Below are 19891 nucleotides of genomic sequence, written 5' to 3'. Positions count from 1 at the left end.
TCCGCTCTCCGGGAGAACGGCAACTCCTAATCGCCCTTCATAAGCCTTTCAAGGCGGTATCTTCTCCTACCATGGTCAGATGGGTGATGCAGGAAGCAGGCATCAGTCTCAGGCATTTTAGAGCGCACTCCGCAAGAGGTGCAATGGCGTCCAAGGCGTTTGGCTTAGGTGCCCGCCTGGAGGATAATATCCTCAACGCGGCAGATTGGTCCTCTGGTTCTACCTTTAAGAGGGTTTACTTTAGGCCTATCCTTGATATGGCTCATATGGTTGTGGGCAAGCTTTAAACAAGCATCATCCTCGCCTCCAGTCCTGACATGGAATAAAAAATTTCCTAGCTAACGTAACGGAAAGTTTCAATTCTATTAAGGACTGAGGCGAGGATTATCCCGCCCAGTGCTCCTGGAGGAGGTCCCTCCCTGTATAGTAGTAAGTACTTATTCACATTCAGTTCTAAAGTGACTTAAGACTGATGTAGCTATGTGTAATTTCACATTATGCTTACCTTGCAGGGTGACAGTTTTCTACCTCCGGTAAAACATCTCTGGGTTTTGTTTCAGGAACAGATTCTAATAAACAGGACGCTTGAAGAGGAGGTTGGACTGTCTTCACGCTCCGAAAGAGGAGGAATGGACGCTAGCAAGGGGCTATACAGCTACTGGACCATCCTGATTGGACATTGTTGCTTGATCCTGATTGGTTAATGCTTGTATTTTGTTTCGACTACTCTTTCCCTATGGTTCATGGGAAATGTAGTCTCAAGTTGATTCTGGTTGCTGCTATGACAATACAAGTGAAGAAAGAAGGCATAATCCTCGCCTCGGAGTCCTTCATAGAATTGAAACTTTCTGTTACGTTAGCTAGGAAATTTTTTCATTCTGCTATATTTCCTTAGTCATAGAGAAATATTCCTGCATATGCCAGAAATCAAAGAAGACTTCTGCTTAACATCAGACAAACCAGATGTTTTCCACTGAACAACCCATAGATATTCCTAGCAATGTAGAGCAGATTTAAAATGCACGAACCTGAAATAAATTATTTGAGAAACTGATCCTTCATGACTACTCTCTGGGACGTATCAATCAAGATAATATATAATATTTAAGGTCTAACTGAACTATGGATCAAATAGGCTATCACAGCATTAGGCCGACGTCTGTATGCATTCCAAGTTATCACTATAAACATCAAACTTATTTTGAGAACTATTCAGACCGAAATCTAACTGCATCTGGGTGGGTAGTCCTAAACGAGCGATTTATTTTGAAATGTGTGTAAAAAACTAAATGAAAACACAAATCCCCATAATTTGCTAGATCCCCGTCAAGTTGCAGTATAGGTTATAACCCAGAAAACATTTTGACCCTTTTCTCATATTAGTCTTAGTCCAATGCTCATATTATCTTGGTTTTGGATAATCTGACTAAGTGCCAAATTCAGGAGTTTATTTCCTCGATCCACTTGCTTGCCAGTTTGAGGTAAAGAATGGATCTTAATGTGTGCCACGGCTTCCTGCCTTCGAACCAGAAAGGAATAGGCACACTTTCCATCTCTCCATGTTGATCTTGTTTTGACATTCCGATTGATGGTATGGGTTGGACTTCTTTGGAAGTATTGCTGGCAGAGGGGTTCAGAATATAAAGCAATAGTTGGTGTTTTTAGTGTTGTTATTGCTGATGAGGCCACTGAGCAGGCTGAACTTTCTGTTGGCAAAATCCGCACTTGTGGGATATTTGGTGAGGTTTTCAACCTTCTTTCTTCATCTCAAGACCCAAAGTTTTAAGTGTGTCCACCTCAGACTCAGACCTCAGGATAGGTACACAATGAGGGTAGTACCACAGAAAGAAAGATTGAAAATTCTCTGCAGGACTTCAGGTTTTTACCCAGTGAGTTGCGGCCAACATGAGCCCTTTATTGGCAAGCCATGGCAATAGCCAAGAAATTATAAATCAGAGAAATGACCAGGTGCACCAATATTCTGTTTAGACACAGTCATGTTGTTTGCACCAATAATCTGTTTAGACACAATCATGTTGTTTAAAATGATTTCTTTGAGGTCTTACATTTTCTTTCTTCAAAATGTTCTCTGCAAACCTTTACGGAAAGTCCCAGATGGAACAGTAATAACGGTCTAGCAGGGTTTTGGCACTAGTGGTTCTTGTAACCATTCTCTATACATGCCAAATCCCTTGCATCCTACTGCATCTAACTGCCTTCACTCTTTATCGGTCAGCAGAAGGCGCAGTAGCATAGCTCTTTCTCAGAGCTACTATGATTACCCGAACAGGAGGAAGGTCTCCCCTTCGAAACAGAGGGTCTTGAGCAGGAGTGCTGAATATTTTCTATAGAGAAGCTGGAGTGCATTTCACAGATGAAGGTTTAAGGAACTGGTCTACAGCAGTTAAAGAGGACCTGGTATCGAATTCAACATTGGTCATGACAGCTTTCTATGTTGATGCATTTTAAAGATTGGTGCACTTTAAAGATTCTTGACGCAGTATTTGGTGTACAAGGCATTGGAATGTTCAATTTCTCAGCACCTCAGGTAGGCACCCTCATGGAGGGGATTAACATCATCTATAGGAGAGACATTAGGCATGGGCAGTGTTTCTAAATGTTCCAAAATTCATTTATAGCTACAATGCTGGGGTATCAAAAAAGCATTACTTCTAGAAACACACCTCGGAGGCAACAAACTAGGTAGATTACAATGCAGATGGAGGTGTAAACTGTACGTGATAGGCTACTATCATTATACTACAGGTTCAGACACAGAGTATCCTTTAAGGCCACTGACACACAAATAGAAATAAAAGATATGCCCTCAGAGATTAACTCAACGGACTGGACATCATACTGGGAAGCTATATAACAGGTACTGTGCACACGTGTGAGGATAAACAGTAATGATACTGAGCAATTGGCAGAAAATCAAGATGACACCGGTTGTATGGTATACACGTTGTTTATGTGAACAAAATCTTCATGAAAGTACAACGCCAGCCGCCACGTGTTTCGTCTACAGGGGGATACCTGTGACTTTTCAGGGCTGTACAGGCGTGGTGTAATGGGAGCTATGAACCGGTGATATTTCCAACCCAGTCGACAGGTGTGAGTAGAGCCGTGGGATGCGGCACGGAAAGATAAGGAAAAAAGAGCGGGAGCTCCCGATTCCGATTGCTGATAGAAGCACCGCCACGACCTGACACCCCAAGGTCCTGGATACACAGATATACCCGTCTGTGCTCTTTTTTCCTTCTCTTTCCGTGCCTCATCCCACGGCTATACTCACACCCGTCAACCGGGTTGGAAATATCAGCGGTTCATAGCTCCCGTACACCACGCCTGTACAGACCTGAAGATTCACAGGTAGCCCCCTGTAGACGAAACACGTGTCGGCTGGCGTTGTACTTTCATGAAGATTTTGTTCACAAAAACAACGTGTATACCATACAACCGGTGTCATCTTGATTTTCTGCCAATTGCTCGGTATCATTACTGTTTATCCTCACGCGTGTGCACAGTACCTGTTATATATTCTTCCAATCCTAAGGGTAGTGATCCTTGGCTCATTGAGAGGTTTAGGGTATTCCTCCATACTGGTCGCACCGTGATAAACTGTCTCAATCTTAACCACTCCACTACTACCTGTACTACCACTGTTCGAGCGCCATTGTCCTACCTATTCCCAAACCCTACGCAGGCTTTCCATCATACTGGGAAGCATATACGACTCCTAATACAGACCAAACAAAATTCTTCAGGACCATATTCGAGTGTCAGGCATGACGTTCTGTTAATGCTAAATACTGACTGCAACTGGACCCTAGACATACAATTAGAAAGACGGCATCCCCCTAGGGCTGGGGCAAAAGCATAAAATTCAGTGTGTGGCATGGAGAATGTTCACGCAATTAGAGACTGGCAGAAGTATAGAAGCTCCTTTGCCCTGATGAGAGGGAAAACTTCTACTAATCCCAAGTCAACGATTTGCATGTCAGGTTGGACAGAGTATCATAGAGATCCAAACTCAGGTAACGCATACAGAATATATGGGAATAACACCGTCTATTCATAATGCACTAATAATGTAGATGACCAGAGGAAGGTAGAAACACAATTATCCCAATTCAGCGTTTGAAGAGTTCCATGCTAGAAAAGAGGGCTTTTAGAGAGAAAGAAACTGAGCACATATATTCAACATTTCCTCAAGAAAAATGCAGGCACAGCTCTAGCATTTCAAAACCAATAGGAGCGGAGATTATTTTATTTTGCATTTTCTATTCAGTCTAGCAGGGGTGTATGCGAACTTTACAATGCAGAAGAGTGCAGTGTGAGCACTGGGAACCCTGGGTAATCACACCATGGGAGACTTCTTCGATTAGTGCAAGATGCGCACAGTTGTCCCTTTAAGATGTGATGTTGCTTACATTAAAAATCAATGAAAAAGCATTTATATATGAAAAGATAAATACTGAGAGAAACATAAAATTAACATTTCCATATTTGAGAAAAAACAAAATGCTTACTAACCCGATCTGGTATGTTTACATAGGTTCCCGCATCCAGCAGATCTTGTACAATTTCTGTATGTCCTTCCTTTGCTGCAATTGCTAGAGCAGTATTTCCATCTTTATCTGTCAAGTTGACATTTGGATTCCTTTTTAAAATGTCTTTAACCGTGTCTGTGTATCCGCCTTTAACTGCTACGATAAGTGCAGTCATAGAATTCTGGAAGAAATGAGAAGACAACACTGTTTCACTCACAAAAGACATTCATTCTTTTTAAGTTGTGGTTCGGCTAAAATACTTAAAAGGAGAGATGAAGATCAGCAGCATATTATGAAGCTTCCTGGAACAAGGTTGGTTACGTTAGTTTTAGTTTCAAACACAATGAAGTAACAGATTAGTTGAGGACGTGAGGGGTTAACCAAGTTCCAATAAACACTATGTAGTTTGATGAAATATTGAGACTGAAAAAAGTTATTAGATGCAGAAGATGGTTGGTATTTGAGTAGCATAAATGTCAAATTATTTTCAGGCTATATTTGATTTGGGATAGTAGCATAAACATGTATGAATTATTTTAGAGATTTTCAAAATATGCTATCTGTTGATATCGTAATGTGGAGTGAATACAGACAATGATGGTGCATTTTGAAGAACTTCCACCACTCATAGTATTGTTTATTCACCCACTAAGTTGAGCATTGACTTCAAAGGCACAAACCCCTGTAGTTTGGTAGTAAACCATGAACAAGGCTGTCCTTCCTAAGGGCGGATTTACAGACAAAGTTCAAGAATTTAAAATAGCTAAAAAAATTATTCAATGTCCAGACGAGCTATATTCAGAAATTGTTACAATTTGCTTAAGCAGAAAGCAAAAAGGGAATCAATAATGGTAATAAAATGGTCGTAATGCTGAGAATGTAATAGATTGTCATGGTAAATGCATGGTTTGCTGAATTGAAATACATTCCTGTGGGTCTTTATATGAGGTTGGTGAGGCAAACCCTAGGAAGGAATCTGCAAGTGCAGTACCTTAGTCCATTTGCAGCATTTACTTCCAACTACATGATGTGAGTGCTCAGGATACAAAGGAGTAAATGATTGAGTCTGCCCTGGATGTGAGTATGGAAAGGTGTTAAAAGGATGCAGGTGGTATGCTGTGATTGGGCTGAAGGCAGCAGTTCCTGACTTCCTGATGTACATCTATGTTAAAACTCTTCTTGATATTCACACTGCAGTTGTGAGGTACTGTCTCCGTCTTCCTTATGAATTTTTTAAAATGCTGCAGGTTTGTTAACCTTTTGTGTTCAACATCTGCTTGGTCGCTTCTGGTGCAGTTGCTCGAGGAGCACTGAGATAAGGCAGCAATCCATCAATAGCCAAAGTCAGCTTTTTATTGTGCGACCGGTGAGGATGTCAGCTGGTAATGGATATGCAGTCAGGGCAGCTACTCAAGGAAGTTGCACTGAACTGTTGGCTAGATCTTGCGCAGAGATTACATTTATTTGGAAAGCATTTGCTGTTAACTACCACAGGGCTATGGAAACTAGTCAAAATGCTCACCAAACAATGCCACTTCAATGTTGCTTTTCACATGCATGTGGTCAATATAAATCACTACATTCAAGAAGACATCTATTCTTAGAAAATTACTACACATATCTACATTGATGGGGAAGCCAGTCAGCAGATGAATGATGACCATTGGTCTCTACAGGCTGACCTGGCTGACCCAGATGCAGGTGATTGCTTCCAGGTCTTAAATTCTTGGAAAGGGATAAGCCAGTTTTTGTGTAAAGTATGCATTCCTTTCACTCTTGAGACTTGGACAGTAGGATTGACTTCTTACGGCGAAATGGGTTTCTGTGATTGAAAACCATAAGCTCCTAGTAAGAGGATCAGCCTGAACCTTTGTTCACTATAATCGTGCATGCTAACCACTACCAGGCACCGTCGCTCCACGTGTGGTCGCTGTGGCAGGTCCAGAATCAGTTTTTAAGTCACGTACCTACTTGCTATTTTATTCCTGCGTAGTCGCCTTCACTTTCACGACGACTCCGCTGTTTCTCAACCACTGAGACACAAACACCCAGCACTTCGCCGTCACGTGTCTAGTGCCTTTCCCACAACCAGCACTGACACTAAGTGATTTCAGTATCATTGATACATTGGGTGTGCCACCACGTGGTATGTAGCATTATTGGGACTTATCTCACACGTCCCTCACATCAAGTTTATGATGTATGCTGATGAACATCACCATTCACCGATTGTGCGTTGTGTATGTGTTTTATATATGTATATGTTCGTTATCCACAACCCCTTTTTCCCCCATTTCTCTCAACAGGTTTTTTCAACAGACTAAAGAAGAAACCCTTTTTCTGGAGATTCATTTTGTTTCTCCTACTGCTACCTACGAGGATAGGGTGCGCCTTAGCGTGCGCATACCGTCCCGTAAGTACCCCACGGTCCTGACGAATACCTGTTAATTTGACACATAGGTAGAAACATGTAGACCTTTTTATCCCACACGCCAAATAGTTTTCACCGATAGCTCTCCTAATTGGGCAACAGGTGCCTCCTTTCTTTTAACTATATCCGCTACACCCCAGAATAAACCACGTAAGTGGGCAGTTCCGGATATTTTTAATAACACTTAGCTTTTCCCTTTCACACATAAAAGAAATAAAACCAGCTCCACTGTAATCAGGTGTCGCAGCACACCTGGATGGCATTCGGCTGTCCGGGTGGGACCCCGATGATGAAGCATGTCACCAACTAGGTTGGTGAGTGAGGGGTCTTCTTAAGGACAAAGGACGTCCTTTCTTTGGATTGTGGCTAACACACAGACTCGCCTCTACTGAGGCTGGGTGTATCCCCCAGGTGTAACTCCCTGATTGTTGTTTATTGATACATCTAAGGGGACAGGGAGTCCCTCTCCTGCCTTTTTAGGCAAATACCCTTTCTCTCCCTACTGATAATCTGAAAACCATATGCACCAGTGCAACAGGGTATATGGCGAGAACAGACGTGCAACCGCTTGGCGCTTCAGGAGATTCGCCCAGGAGCAGCTTGTGGCATTTATTGAATCAAACAAGGTAACTCTGTACCGCCTTTTGGAAAAGTACCTGCGACTGGGTTAGGGGGGCTGCACGCTCCAACTACAGGTGAGGAAGATCCCATAGTCCATGTATCCAGTAAGGCACAAAACTACACTGAGCTGCACAAAACTACACTGAGCTGCCCAATCTCAAGAGCATTTAATCCACCCATGTCATATAGTAATGTAAGAATCTCCCAACGTATCCAAGGCTGCCTACCGGCCCAGGCCTGCACTAATTACATATACTTAATTGCCCAGAATAATAGAAATTATAAACAGGGGCTGATGGAAGGAAGGGCAAATTAATGTGAGGCATGATCACAGATTTATTTACCAGTGGCCTATAGAACCAGTGATATTTTCAACAAAATTCAGGAAAGCCTGCAGTAAGGCAGAACTCTTTTTTCACCAAAAGGATACTGAAAAAAGTGCAAAAATAAATCAACTGTTGGCAGTAATGTTTTAATAATAAGGGGTATCATAAAACAGCTTGTGCATACCCAATGAAACATCTTGTATTATGTAGATAGTTTGCGTGCCTCTTAATCACAAAATAAAATACCACGCCCAACACAGTGATGAAACTGGGAATGCAACCAGAACATGACCTATGTGGGCAATACTTATGATAACCCAAAAGAAAACCAAACGTGCCAAATTTACTTGCTATTCCTTTTGCTCTAGGCAAATACTGACTCTACAGGGTGCGATACTACTGTATTGGAGTGTGCACAACTTATTACTGCATGTTTTGCCTCATTCAAATCTCTTTTAACTACACAATTTCCACCAAGAACAGATGGAGAAAACAAAATCGTAAATATTTAGCAAAAAATATCAGTCAGAAACCAATCAGGATTACAATATGTGATGATTTAGGTGTATTATATGGTATGGTTGTGCAACCTTGCCGTTTAATACCCTCGCAAAACCTGTCTTTGGTCTAGTCAAGCTAATCTGTAAAACCTTGAGCTCAACTCTGGGTAGCTTTGGCTTTGAGCAGCAAGGCTTAAACAAAGGAACTATTGTAAAGCATTTAACAGTACCAAACAATGAAATAAGAAATCCACACGACACAAAAGAAGTCCAACACCAATTTACCCCTGACCCTCCTGGTAGGTCGCTCCCCCTCTACGCAGCTCCGCCTGTGTGCTCCTGCTGCCGAGTACCCGCTGGTAAGTGTGCTCTACCGCCGTTTCTGTGCCCCGCTTGTGCCCTCTGTGCCACTGTTTTTCTCCCTCTCTGTGCCCTGTTTTTGCTCTCTGTGTCACTCGTTTTTCCCCCTCTGTTGTGCCCCGTTTTGCCCTCTGTACCACTGTTTTTCCCCCTCTGTGTGCCCAGTTTTTGTTCTCTGTGCCACTCGTTTTTCCCCTCTATTGTGCCCCGTTTTTTATTATTATTATCATTAAGGGAGCTTGTAAAGCGCCGGGTTACGCCCACCGGCGTGTCCCCGCGCTATAGTAAGTGGGAGATCCTAGAGCCCCATACCCAGACTAACGCCCAGGCCCATTAGTGAAGGAACAAGTATGTTTAAAGCTCTCTTCTGAACCTGGACCCAGAAAGTTGTAACCGAAGCTCAAGAGGGAGTTTATTCCAGCTCATGGCCGCCAAGAGCCGGAATGATCTGCCACCCATTCGGGCTCTCTTGACTTTTGGAATCACCATCAGGCCAGTCCCAGTGAATCTAAGGGACCGGACGGGCCTGTAGACAGTGATGAGATTCTGCAGGTACCTAGTCCCAATGCCTTGAGTGATGCGGTGACATGTACAGAGGGCCTTGAACACAATTCTCTTCCTGACAGGAAGCCAGTGAAGAGCGTCCAAGGCCCTTTTGGAAGCGGCCCTTTTTGGAAGCCTAAGGACCAACCGAGCCGCCGCATTTTGCAACACCTGAAGCTGGTCAAGACTCTTGACCGTCGAACCTAGATACAGTATATTGCCATAATCTAATTGCGAGGTGACAAGAGCATGCACCAGCGTCCTCCTAGCTTCTATAGGAAGAAGATCCATGGTTTTACGCAGACCTTTGAGGACGCCAAAACAAGTCCCCACCACACGTCTGATTTGATGTTCGAATGTAAGATCCGAATCTACCCATACACCCAGGTTCTAAGCCTGGGCGCACGGCATCGGGGCTGGGCCTAAGCAGGACGGCCACCATGCCGATGACCACACAGACAGGCCCCCCCACCACGAGCACCTCTGTCTTGCTACCGTTCAACTTCAGGCAGTTGTTGGCCATCCAGGAGGCAAGTTCCTGCATGCATGCTCTGAAGTTGGAGGCGGCCCGATCCGGTGGCCGTGATAGCGAGATAACCAGCTGCGTGTCATCGGCATATGACACGATCTGGATTCCAAAACCCTCCACAATACTTGCCACTGGGGATACATATAAATTAAATAAGGTGGGGCTCAGGGAAGAGCCCTGCGGCACACCCTGATCCAGTAGTGGGTGCCCTGTCTGACCTGGATACTACGATTCGTTAAAAATGATTGTATCCATTTAGCACCGCGCCTGAGACACCGCCCTTATTCAGACACTGCAGCAAGTTCTAATGTGCTACAGTGTCAAAGGCGGCGCTCAGGTCCAGAAGGATGAGAGCCATTGTCTGCCCCTCATCAGCTCCCTGCCTAATGGCCTCAGTGGCCATAAGTAGAGCTGACTCCGTAGAGTGGAATGACCGGAACCCAAACTGTGCGGGATGAAGAAGGTTAGCCTCTTCCACATGGGCCATAAGTTGTAAGTTTACAGCCTTCTCGGTCACTTTCGCCAAGTAAGGTAGCAGCGAGATAGGTCGGAGGTTATCCAATTTTTCGATGCTTATGTTAGGCTTCTTCTGAAGAGGCAGTACCACAGCCTGCTTCCAGCTATCAGGCACCGTGTGATACATCCAGAAGATGCCTGATATACGGCTCAAGAGTGGCAATACTCTCCCCAAGCAGTTTCGGTGAGGCAGGATCCCTGGGTGAGCCGGACTTTATAGAACTGCAGATTCTGCAGAGCGACTCAGGGGGAGGGGTGATCAAACTATCCAGCCTCTGATTTCCCCCAACACCTCCGATAGGTTCCACAAACTCTGCACCCGTTTTTTTGGCTCCTGGAAAGGAAGAGTATTATTTTTTCCACTTTTTCTGAGAAGAAACCCGCAATGCGATCGCAGGATTCCCCAGAACTTTCTGTGGGAATGGTGGACGATGTAAGTGAGGAAATCTCCTTATAGATCTTGAATAATTCCTTAGTGGAATTTCCTGCCGCCCCAATTCTCTCAGCATAGTAAGTGGCTTTGGCCCGTCTAATAAGACCATGATAGTTTCTCCGCTTTTTAGGATATTCCAACTTTGCCTGACTATGAAATGGCTATCCTCCACTGCCTCTGTAGCCGTTTGCACTCTGTCCTAGCTAGGCGCAAATCGTCGTTATACCAAGGTGCAGATTTCTGTGGTCTATTCACTGTTTTGTTCAGATGTAGCGGAGCTACGCTGTCAAGGGCTTCTCTTATACGCCTTACTAAATTACAGCAAGCAGTTTTGACATCAGTACCCCCCGGCTGCCCCCCTTTGGTCAGAGCTTCGTTAAACTTCAGCTGTTTTGCCCTCTGTGCCACTGTTTTCCCCCCTCTGTGTGCCCCGTTTTTGCTTCTGTGCCACTCGTTTTTCCCCTCTGTTGTGCCCCGTTTTACCCTCTGTGCCACTGTCTTCCCCCTCCGTTGTGCTCCGTTTTTGCTCTCTGTGCCACTCGTTTTTCCCCTCTCTGTGCCCCATTTTTGCTTCTGTGCCACTGTTTTCCCCCTCTTTGCGCCCCATTCTGCTTCTGTCCCACTCTTTCACCGCCCCCCTGCCCACTCGCTGCTCCCGCCTCCCGCCGCTCCTCCCTCTCACCTCCCCATATATGCCGGACGCTGCGCGGTCGCGCCGCTGGCGCGCCGAAGGTGTGCCTAAGGCAAGCCCATCAGCGCCCATCCGCGCCTGGACCGCGCCCAGCGCCAGAACCCCTGGACCCCGCGAACGCCACAACACCAGACTGCTACGACGCCAGCACCCTCCACGCACTCAACGCTGGCCGAAACCACACCTGCTTCCAGGCCACCCGAAACTGACCCACGGACCATTCTCCTGCCGCACCTGCAGCTTCACCTGCGACAGAGCCACCAAACCTCCAAGGACTGGACACAACCACCTCCGCTGCATACTCCTCAACACCCGCTCCGCACGCAAACACGCCGTTGAGCTCTGGGATCTGCTCGACACCTCCGCCCCAGACGTGGCCTTCCTAACCGAGACCTGGTGGAACGACTCCTCGGCGCCTGACATCGCCATAGCCATCCCGGACGGCTACAAGATCACCCGCAGGGATCGCGCCAACGGAATCTGAGGAAGAATAGCCATCGTCCACAAGTCCACCCTCAAGGTCGCCACCCACGCAGACGACACCCTCAACACCGCCGAACACCAGCACTTCCGGATCCACACCGACCCCAACACCACCCTCAGAGGAACACTCGTCGACAGACCCCCCGGAGCCTGGGCTCAGTTCAGCGACTCCATCGCCGACCTCGCCAGCACCCAGGCACTCGCCTCTACGGACTACATCTTCCTCGGGGACCTGATCTTCCACCTCGAGAACAATGACGATGCCAACTCCGCCACGCTGATCGACCACCTCGCCAACCTCGGCCTCAGACAACTCGTCACCGCACCCACCCACGCCGCCGGCTACACGCTGGACCCCATCTTCTCCACAAGCACCCACGTCGCCTTCGACCACACCACGAACTCCACTGGACCGACCACCGCTGCATCCATTTCACCTTCAAGAAACCAACCACGCACCCAACAGCTGCCTCGCCGCTGCTGGAGCAAAGTCACCGAAGACCAGCTGATCACCACCCTCGCCCAGAACCCACCCACCGACCCCACCAACCCAGACGCCGCAGCCCGCAACCTCAGACAGTGGATCAACGACTGCGCCAACACCCTCGCCCCACTCAAGAAACCCTGCAACAGCCACACCAGCTAGAGAGCCACCTGGTTCACAGACGAGCTCCAGACCTCCAAACATGCATGCCGGAAACTGGAGAAGGAATGGCTCCACGAACGCACACCGGACAACCACACAGCCCACAAGGACACCACCCGTAAACATCACCACCTCATCAGATCAGCCAAGAGATCCTTCTTCAAAGACCGCCTGGCTAACAACGCACATGACAGCAAAGAGCTCTTCAGCATTGTAAAAGAACTCTCCAACCCCAGCGCCAATGCCAACAACATCCCATCCTCACAAGAACTGTGCGACTCACTGGCCATCTTCTTTCACCGCAAGATTGCTGACATCCACGACAACTTCAACACCACGACCGCCCCGACTGTGCTAGACTCCACCTCCCCTGCGAACACCACCAGCGCCAACCGCCTGACCTCCTGGTCCAACGTCAACGACGAAGAGACACGAAAGGTCATGAACTCCATCCACTCAGGATCTCCATCAGACTCGTGCCCACACCACGTATTCAACAAAGCAGACGCAGCTATTGCAGCCCAACTACGGAAGGTCATCAACATCTCCTAAACAGTGACATTCCCGGAAAGCTGGAAGCCCGCCGAAATCAACGCCTTCCTCAAGAAGCCCAAGGCGGACCCCAAGGACCTCAAGAACTTCCGGCCCATCTCCCTGCTCCCGTTCCCGGGGAAGGTCATCGAGAAAATCGTCAACATGCAATTGGCCCGCCACCTCGAAGACAACAACATCTTGGACTCGTCCCACTTCTGATTCAGACGAAACCACAGCACCGAGACAGCCCTCATCGCCGCCACGACATCAGGCGCCAACTAGACAATGGCGAAACAGCCCTCATCCCCCTGGACCGGTCAGCCGCCTTCGACACGGTCTGCCATCGCACTCTAAAGACACGCCTTCAAGAAGCCGGAATCCAAGAGAAGGCCCTTGACTGGACCACGTCCTTCCTCCCCGGCAGAACCCAGAGCGTCCGCCTTCCTCACTTCCGATCCGAAGCCACCTACATCATCCCTCAGCCCGACGCTGTTCAACGTCTACATGGCCCCCCTCGCACGAGTGGCCCGCCATCACGACCTCAACATCATCTCCTACGCCGACGACACCCAGCTCATCCTCTCCCTCACCAAGGACCCACACACTGCCAAAACAAACCTCCACGAGGGAATGAAGGACGTCGCCGACTGGATGAGGAGCAGCCGTCTGAAACTGAACTCGGACAAGACGGAGGTTCTCATCCTCGGACCCACCCCCTCAGCCTGGGACGACTCCTGGTGGCAGACCACACTGGGAACAGCACCGACACCCACCGACCATGCACGCAACCTAGGATTCATCCTCGACTCTTCCCTCTCCATGACTAAGCAGGTCAATGCAGTCTCCTCCTCCTGCTACAACACCCTCCGCACGCTCCGCAGGATCTACAAGTGGATCCCGACCGAAACAAGAAGAATGGTGACACAGGCCCTCGTCAGCAGCAGACTGGACTACGGCAACGCACTCTACACAGGAATCCCAGCCAAACACCTATGACGACTACAACGCATCCAAAACGCCTCCGCCCGACTGATCGTCAACGTCCCCCGCCGCAGCCACGTCACCCCCCACCTGAGAGACCTACACTGGCTCCCTGTCGACAAGAGGATCACCTTCAAGCTCCTCACCCACGCACACAAAGCACTCCACAACGCCGGACCAGCCTACCTGAACAGCAGACTCAGCTTCTACACCCCCACCCGCCAGCTCCGTTCAGCCAGCCTCGCCCTCGCCACTGTCCCCAGCATCCAACGAACGACCTCCGGCGGCAGATTCTTCTCCTACCTCGCCGCCAAGACCTGGAATACCCTCCCTACCCACCTACGGCAGACCCAAGACCTACTCGCCTTCAGAAGACTCCTCAAGACCTGGCTCTTTGAGCAGTAGCGGCACCCCCTCCCCTCAGCGCCTTGAGACCCTCACGGGTAAGTAGCGCGCTTTACAAGTACTCTGATTGATTGATTGATTTATAAACATGGATTATATTATTATGAATTTTTAGAGTCCAAAGAGAGCAAAATCCACCGAATTGATTATAAGTACTCTGGCTCGGCTTGGGTGACCAAATCTGACAGGTTGAAGGTTTAGAGGGGCAATAAGGAGTATTTGGACAAATACCTGGCAACCAAAGAATTTTCAATTCCAATTCCAAACTTTACAGCACAACCACCATAGACTTCAATGGAGTGGCCCGATGCTGCGGATGCAGAAGATGGAAGATGCTCAAGGAGCACTGGGTGCTGTGTAGTCAACTGCGGTACCTTTGCTGTAAGTCCTCTTTTGAAGGAGTTGAAACTGTTCTATGTGATTACAGAGTTGTTCGTGAATGCATTTCTCAAGTCGCTTGGTTAAGGTCATGCTATTAAAGATTGGACGGAAGTTGTTAGGATCAGACATTACTGCATTAGGCTTTCTTGGGATGAGGGTGACTTGTCCTATTTTGAGGCAGTCAGGAATAAAGCCCTCTATGAGTGATTTGTGGACGATCTTAGACCAGAGTGGGAGCACGGAGGATTTAAGCTCTTTGAAGTACTTGGCGGGCAGTGGATCATTAAAGTAATTTGAAGGTTTCAGGGTTTTTATAATTTTGAATAGTTCGTCATCATCTGGTAGTGAGAAGGTGTCCCCCCTGACGATGGAGCTGGTGGACATGGGGAAAGAATTGGGTAGTCATTCCATTTCTTTTTCTGCCTCACTGCCCTGGTGACGCTGCGCAGGAGTTTACAGCGAGGATCCCCATCCCTACGGCCGATTAGGTGCCGCATGGGTCTCTGGGACTGGTAGGAAGAGTGTGTTGGGAGCGGACATCAGGCACGCTGGTCGGTGGACTAGTGTTGCGGTTCTCTCGGCCGGCTCTCGGCTGAGACGTCATAAATTTGAGCTAATTGACGGCCCAGATCAGACTTTTAACCCCCCCCCCCCCGCTTTGCCTACGGTGGATTCTGGGTGCGGCGAGTGGGTGCTGACTGCTAAGCCTCATTTTGGAAATTGCTTTATTTTTAACTGTTGTTCCGCGCTGATTGCTAGCGCTTTATTTTTTTAATCTGCACTGTTGTATTTTACTGTGTATTTTACTTAACTTTGCCTCTTTTTTTGTTACCTGAGGCGGAAGCCGGGTAACATCTTGCTCTCAGTCTTTACCTCTCCCTGCCCTGCGCAGTTTTCTTTTTCTGCCTCACTGCCCTGGTGACGCTGCGCAGGAGTTTACACCGAGGATCCCCATCCCTACGGCCAATTAGGTGCCGCATGGGTCTCTGGGACTGGTAGGAAGAGTGTGTTGGGAGCGGATATCTTGGGGGGAACCAGGCACGCTGGTCGGCGGACTAGTGTTGCGGTTCTCTCGGCCGGCTCTCGGCTGAGACATCGTAAATTTGAGCTAATTGACGGCCCAGATCAGACTTTTGACCCCCCCCCCCCCCCGCTTTGCCTACGGCGGATGCTGGGTGCGGCGAGTGGGTGCTGACTGCTGACTACTAGCCTCATTTTGGAAATTGCTTTATTTTTAACTGTTGTTCCGCGCTGATTGCTAGCGCTTTATTTTTTAAATCTGCACTGTTGTATTTTACTGTGTATTTTACTTAACTTTGCCTCTTTTTTCGTTACCTGAGGCGGAAGCCGGGTAACATCTTGCTCTCAGTCTTTACCTCTCCCTGCCCTGCGCAGTTTTCTTTTTCTGCCTCACTGCCCTGGTGACGCTGCGCAGGAGTTTACACCGAGGATCCCCATCCCTACGGCCGATTAGGTGCCGCATGGGTCTCTGGGACTGGTAGGAAGAGTGTGTTGGGAGCGGACATCTTGGGGGGAGCCAGGCACGCTGGTCGGCGGACTGGTGTTGCGGTTCTCTCGGCCGGCTCTCGGCTGAGACGTCATAAATTTAGAGGTGCTTACACCGCGCAGCCGACGCGCCTAAGGAGCGCCAAAGGAAAGCCCGTCTGCACCCGTCAGCGTCCCGGAGGCAGACGGGTGCGGCCTGGCAGGGCCTGGATACTCGCTCCAAGTGTGCTGGCACTATTTTATTATATACGGCCGCCGAGCTCCCCTCTCTCAGGAAAAAGGTGAGCAACTGCTGCACGGTTTTTCCTGGGCGGCATAAAGGCAAGAGGTGCTGTCCCGGTTGCGGTTGGCTACCGGGCAACGTCTCTGCCTCTGCCACTATTGCTCCTCCCATCAGGCGCTCATGTCTGCTTTTGAATACGAGATCTCTGAGCAAACATGCTCTAGACATTTATGAGCTCCTGGTCGTTGAGGAGCCGATCTGTCTATTCCTTACTGAAACGTGGCTGGGTGAATTTTCTAACCCAGACATAGCTGCTGCAATTCCCCCTAATTATGTGATTTTTAGGCAGGATAGGGTCAAGGGCAGGGGTGGGGGTGTTGCGATGGTGGTGAACAGGTGCGTCACGTGCTCCATCATTCCGACTGATGAAATTTTAGGCTGTGAATCCCTGGGCTTCTCCATATCTGTGTCATCGTACCAATCTTGTACAGGACTACTGATTTATAGGCCACTGGGACCCACAGGCTCCTTTCACGAAGAACTGTATGCCGTGGCGTCGACTCTTTGCCTAAAAGCGGAGCACTGTATGATACTGGGGGATTTTAACATCCACATGGATATTGGGACTGATGCTGATACCATTAAGATCTGCGATATCACCTCCCCCCTAGGACTCTCTCCCTACCTGTCCGTACCCACCCATAACAAGGGCCACACGCTTGATCAAGTGTTCTCCACCACTCACATTGATATCTTCGCCCCTTCACCAGTGCTATGGTCAGACCACTTTTTAGTTCATTTCCACATTCTGTGCGCTAATAAACCAGTGTGTAATATCCCCAGCCGGCCTTGTCAAGCCCCACGTGCCTATCATCGTGTCACTCCACAGATGTTAGCTCAGGCCTGTTTACTCCATCCATGCCCGTTGTCTGGCACTTTAGAGAAGGATCTTGACTCTCTGCAGACGTGTTTTACAGTAAGGCTAGACGAACTTGCCCCTGTGACTTCTTCACGCAAGCCCGCCAGTCGATCCTCTGGTCCCTGGTTTTCCGATGCTTTGGCCTTATAGCGGCTGCAATGTAAGATCGCGGAAAGATCCTGGTGTCGCCATTATGACATCACGGCAAAATTGGCGTATAGGGCTTCCATTAAATCCTATCACAAGGACATCCTGTTAGAGAAGAAAGTATATTTCTCTAGAAGAATCGAGGATACTTCCAACACCAGCAAAGAGATGTTCTCTTTTGTGAGGGAATTTACCTCTCCTAAAATGAGTACGCCGGTGTGTGCGCACTCGGAACTCTGGGTGACCTCTTTAGCTAAATTCTTCATCAATAAAATTAAGACCATTCAGGACTCCTTCCTGCCGTCCGGGGTAGTGGCAGCCCCCGGTATTAGCATCCTTTCTGGTTCTTCTTCGGGTATGGAGCCCACTCTTTCAGAATTTCCCCTGCTTTACGTTGCAACATCTTTGGATCTCCTAACCAAATTAAAATCTGGGTCCCCTCTGGATCCCTGCCCAGCCAAATTTTTGGCTAGAATGGCGGAAGTGATAAATCCCCTTATTAACCCTGTGCTGAATCTTTCTCTCAGCACTGGTGTGGTTACTCTAGCTTAGAAGCAGGCCCTGATCATTCCACTACTGAAAAAACCCAATTTAGATCCGGAGGTCAATGCTAACTATAGGCCTATTTCCCTTCTACCAGCCTTCGCTAAAGTTGTGGAGAAGCACGTACATACCTCCCTTTCCAGCTTCCTTGAGAACAACAACCTCCTGCACAGCACTCAATCGGCTTCCGTACCAACTTGAGCACCGAGACCGCATTGCTGGAAGTAACAGAAGCAATCAAAGAGGTACTAGATGCAGGAGGTAAGGCAATGCTGGTAATGCTCGATCTATCGGCGGCCCTTGATCCCGCCCCCCACGTGGGTCTCCTTACTAGACTTAGTGAGATCGGTCTGCGGGGGAGGGTGTTCAGATGGTTTAAATCTTTCCTAGCTGGTCGGTGTCAAACGGTCTGGGCCCCCCCTTCTCTGCCGTGGTGCCGCCACTTGAGGTGGGAGTCCCTCAGGGCTCCATTTTGAGCCAGACTCTTTTTAATATCTTCATGACCCCTCTGGCGGCACTGGTGGAGTCATTTGGTGCCCAGATCGTGTCTTACGAAGACAACACTCCGCTCCTTTTCACTTGTGGAAAGGGGTCTGATTTTGATGGGGAGAACATTAGAGGCTGCCTGGGGGCCGTGTTTAGGTGGTTCCAGCAAAACAGCCTCAAGTGCAACTCGGATAAATCAGAGTTGCTCTTTTTTGGCTGTGGGTCTGATCCTAGTTGGCAGTCCTGGTGGCCTGGGGATATGTTTCCACCGTCGGATGCATCCACGACGGCCAAGAACCTTGGAGTAAAGATCGATAATGATTTATCGATGAAGTCTCAGATTCTTGGCCTAGCAGGGAAATGTTTTGGGCTTCTTAAGATGCTGCGAAAATTTCTCCCTCTGCTCACGCTGGCACACAGGAAAATTACGGTGCAGGCTCTTATTGGGTCGCGCCTGGATTATGCCAATAGCCTGTACCTTGGACTTCCAGAATATCTTCTCCAACGCCTGCAAATAGTTCAGAACTCGGCTGCGCGCGCCATTTTTGGCCTACATCGGAGAACCAGAGCTTCTGACCTCTTGCAGACTCTTCATTGGCTGCCCATTCGAAAACCTATTGTTTTCAAGGCACTTACTCTGGCCTTCAAAGCTCTTCATAATTCCGGCGCCAAATACATTCAAAAGCGGCTGGCTTTCTATCAGCCCTCTAAATCCCTGAGGTCAGAGTCGCTGGCCCTGGCGTCAGTTCCGGTCATAAGAAGAGTACGGATTGGCAGCCGGTCTTTTAAGCGCCTGGCTCCTCAGCTGTGGAACATCCTGCCTGTCACCCTTCGCAGGAACGCTAACTTGTTGGCTTTTAGGAAGGATTTAAAATCCTGGCTGTTTGTTCAGTAGCGCCCGCCCCCCCTCTTTCCGCTCCCCTGTCCGTGTTAGGTCTGAAGCGCCGGGACACTCCTCGGAGTAGCTGAGCGCTACATAAAACACCCCCTAACATTAACATTAACATTTCTGGTTGAAGGGATCGTCAGAAATCTGTTTCTCCACCTGATCATCATACGATGATGTAGGTTCCTCCCTCAGAGACACTGCAATGTTAGATGCTGGAGGCACACTGGGTGTTAAAGGTGGTGGGA

The 19891-nt window shown here is 48.3% G+C and overlaps 1 protein-coding gene across 3 annotated transcripts in view; it reads right to left on the bottom strand.

Moving 5' to 3' along the window:
- The window catches only part of KIDINS220 (kinase D interacting substrate 220), a 1022767-nt gene that overhangs the window by 774455 nt on the left and 228421 nt on the right, over positions 1-19891 (bottom strand). For all 3 annotated transcript variants that reach the window (XM_078647833.1, XM_078647835.1, XM_078647834.1), the window contains exon 8: positions 4537-4734. In XM_078647833.1, the coding sequence (XP_078503959.1) occupies positions 4537-4734 (198 nt within the window). The remainder of the gene's footprint in view (positions 1-4536; positions 4735-19891) is intronic.

This window comes from Lissotriton helveticus, chromosome 6, assembly GCF_964261635.1.
Source record: "Lissotriton helveticus chromosome 6, aLisHel1.1, whole genome shotgun sequence".
Classification (NCBI taxonomy): domain Eukaryota; kingdom Metazoa; phylum Chordata; class Amphibia; order Caudata; family Salamandridae; genus Lissotriton; species Lissotriton helveticus.
This window is presented reverse-complemented; position numbering and strand designations above follow the sequence as displayed.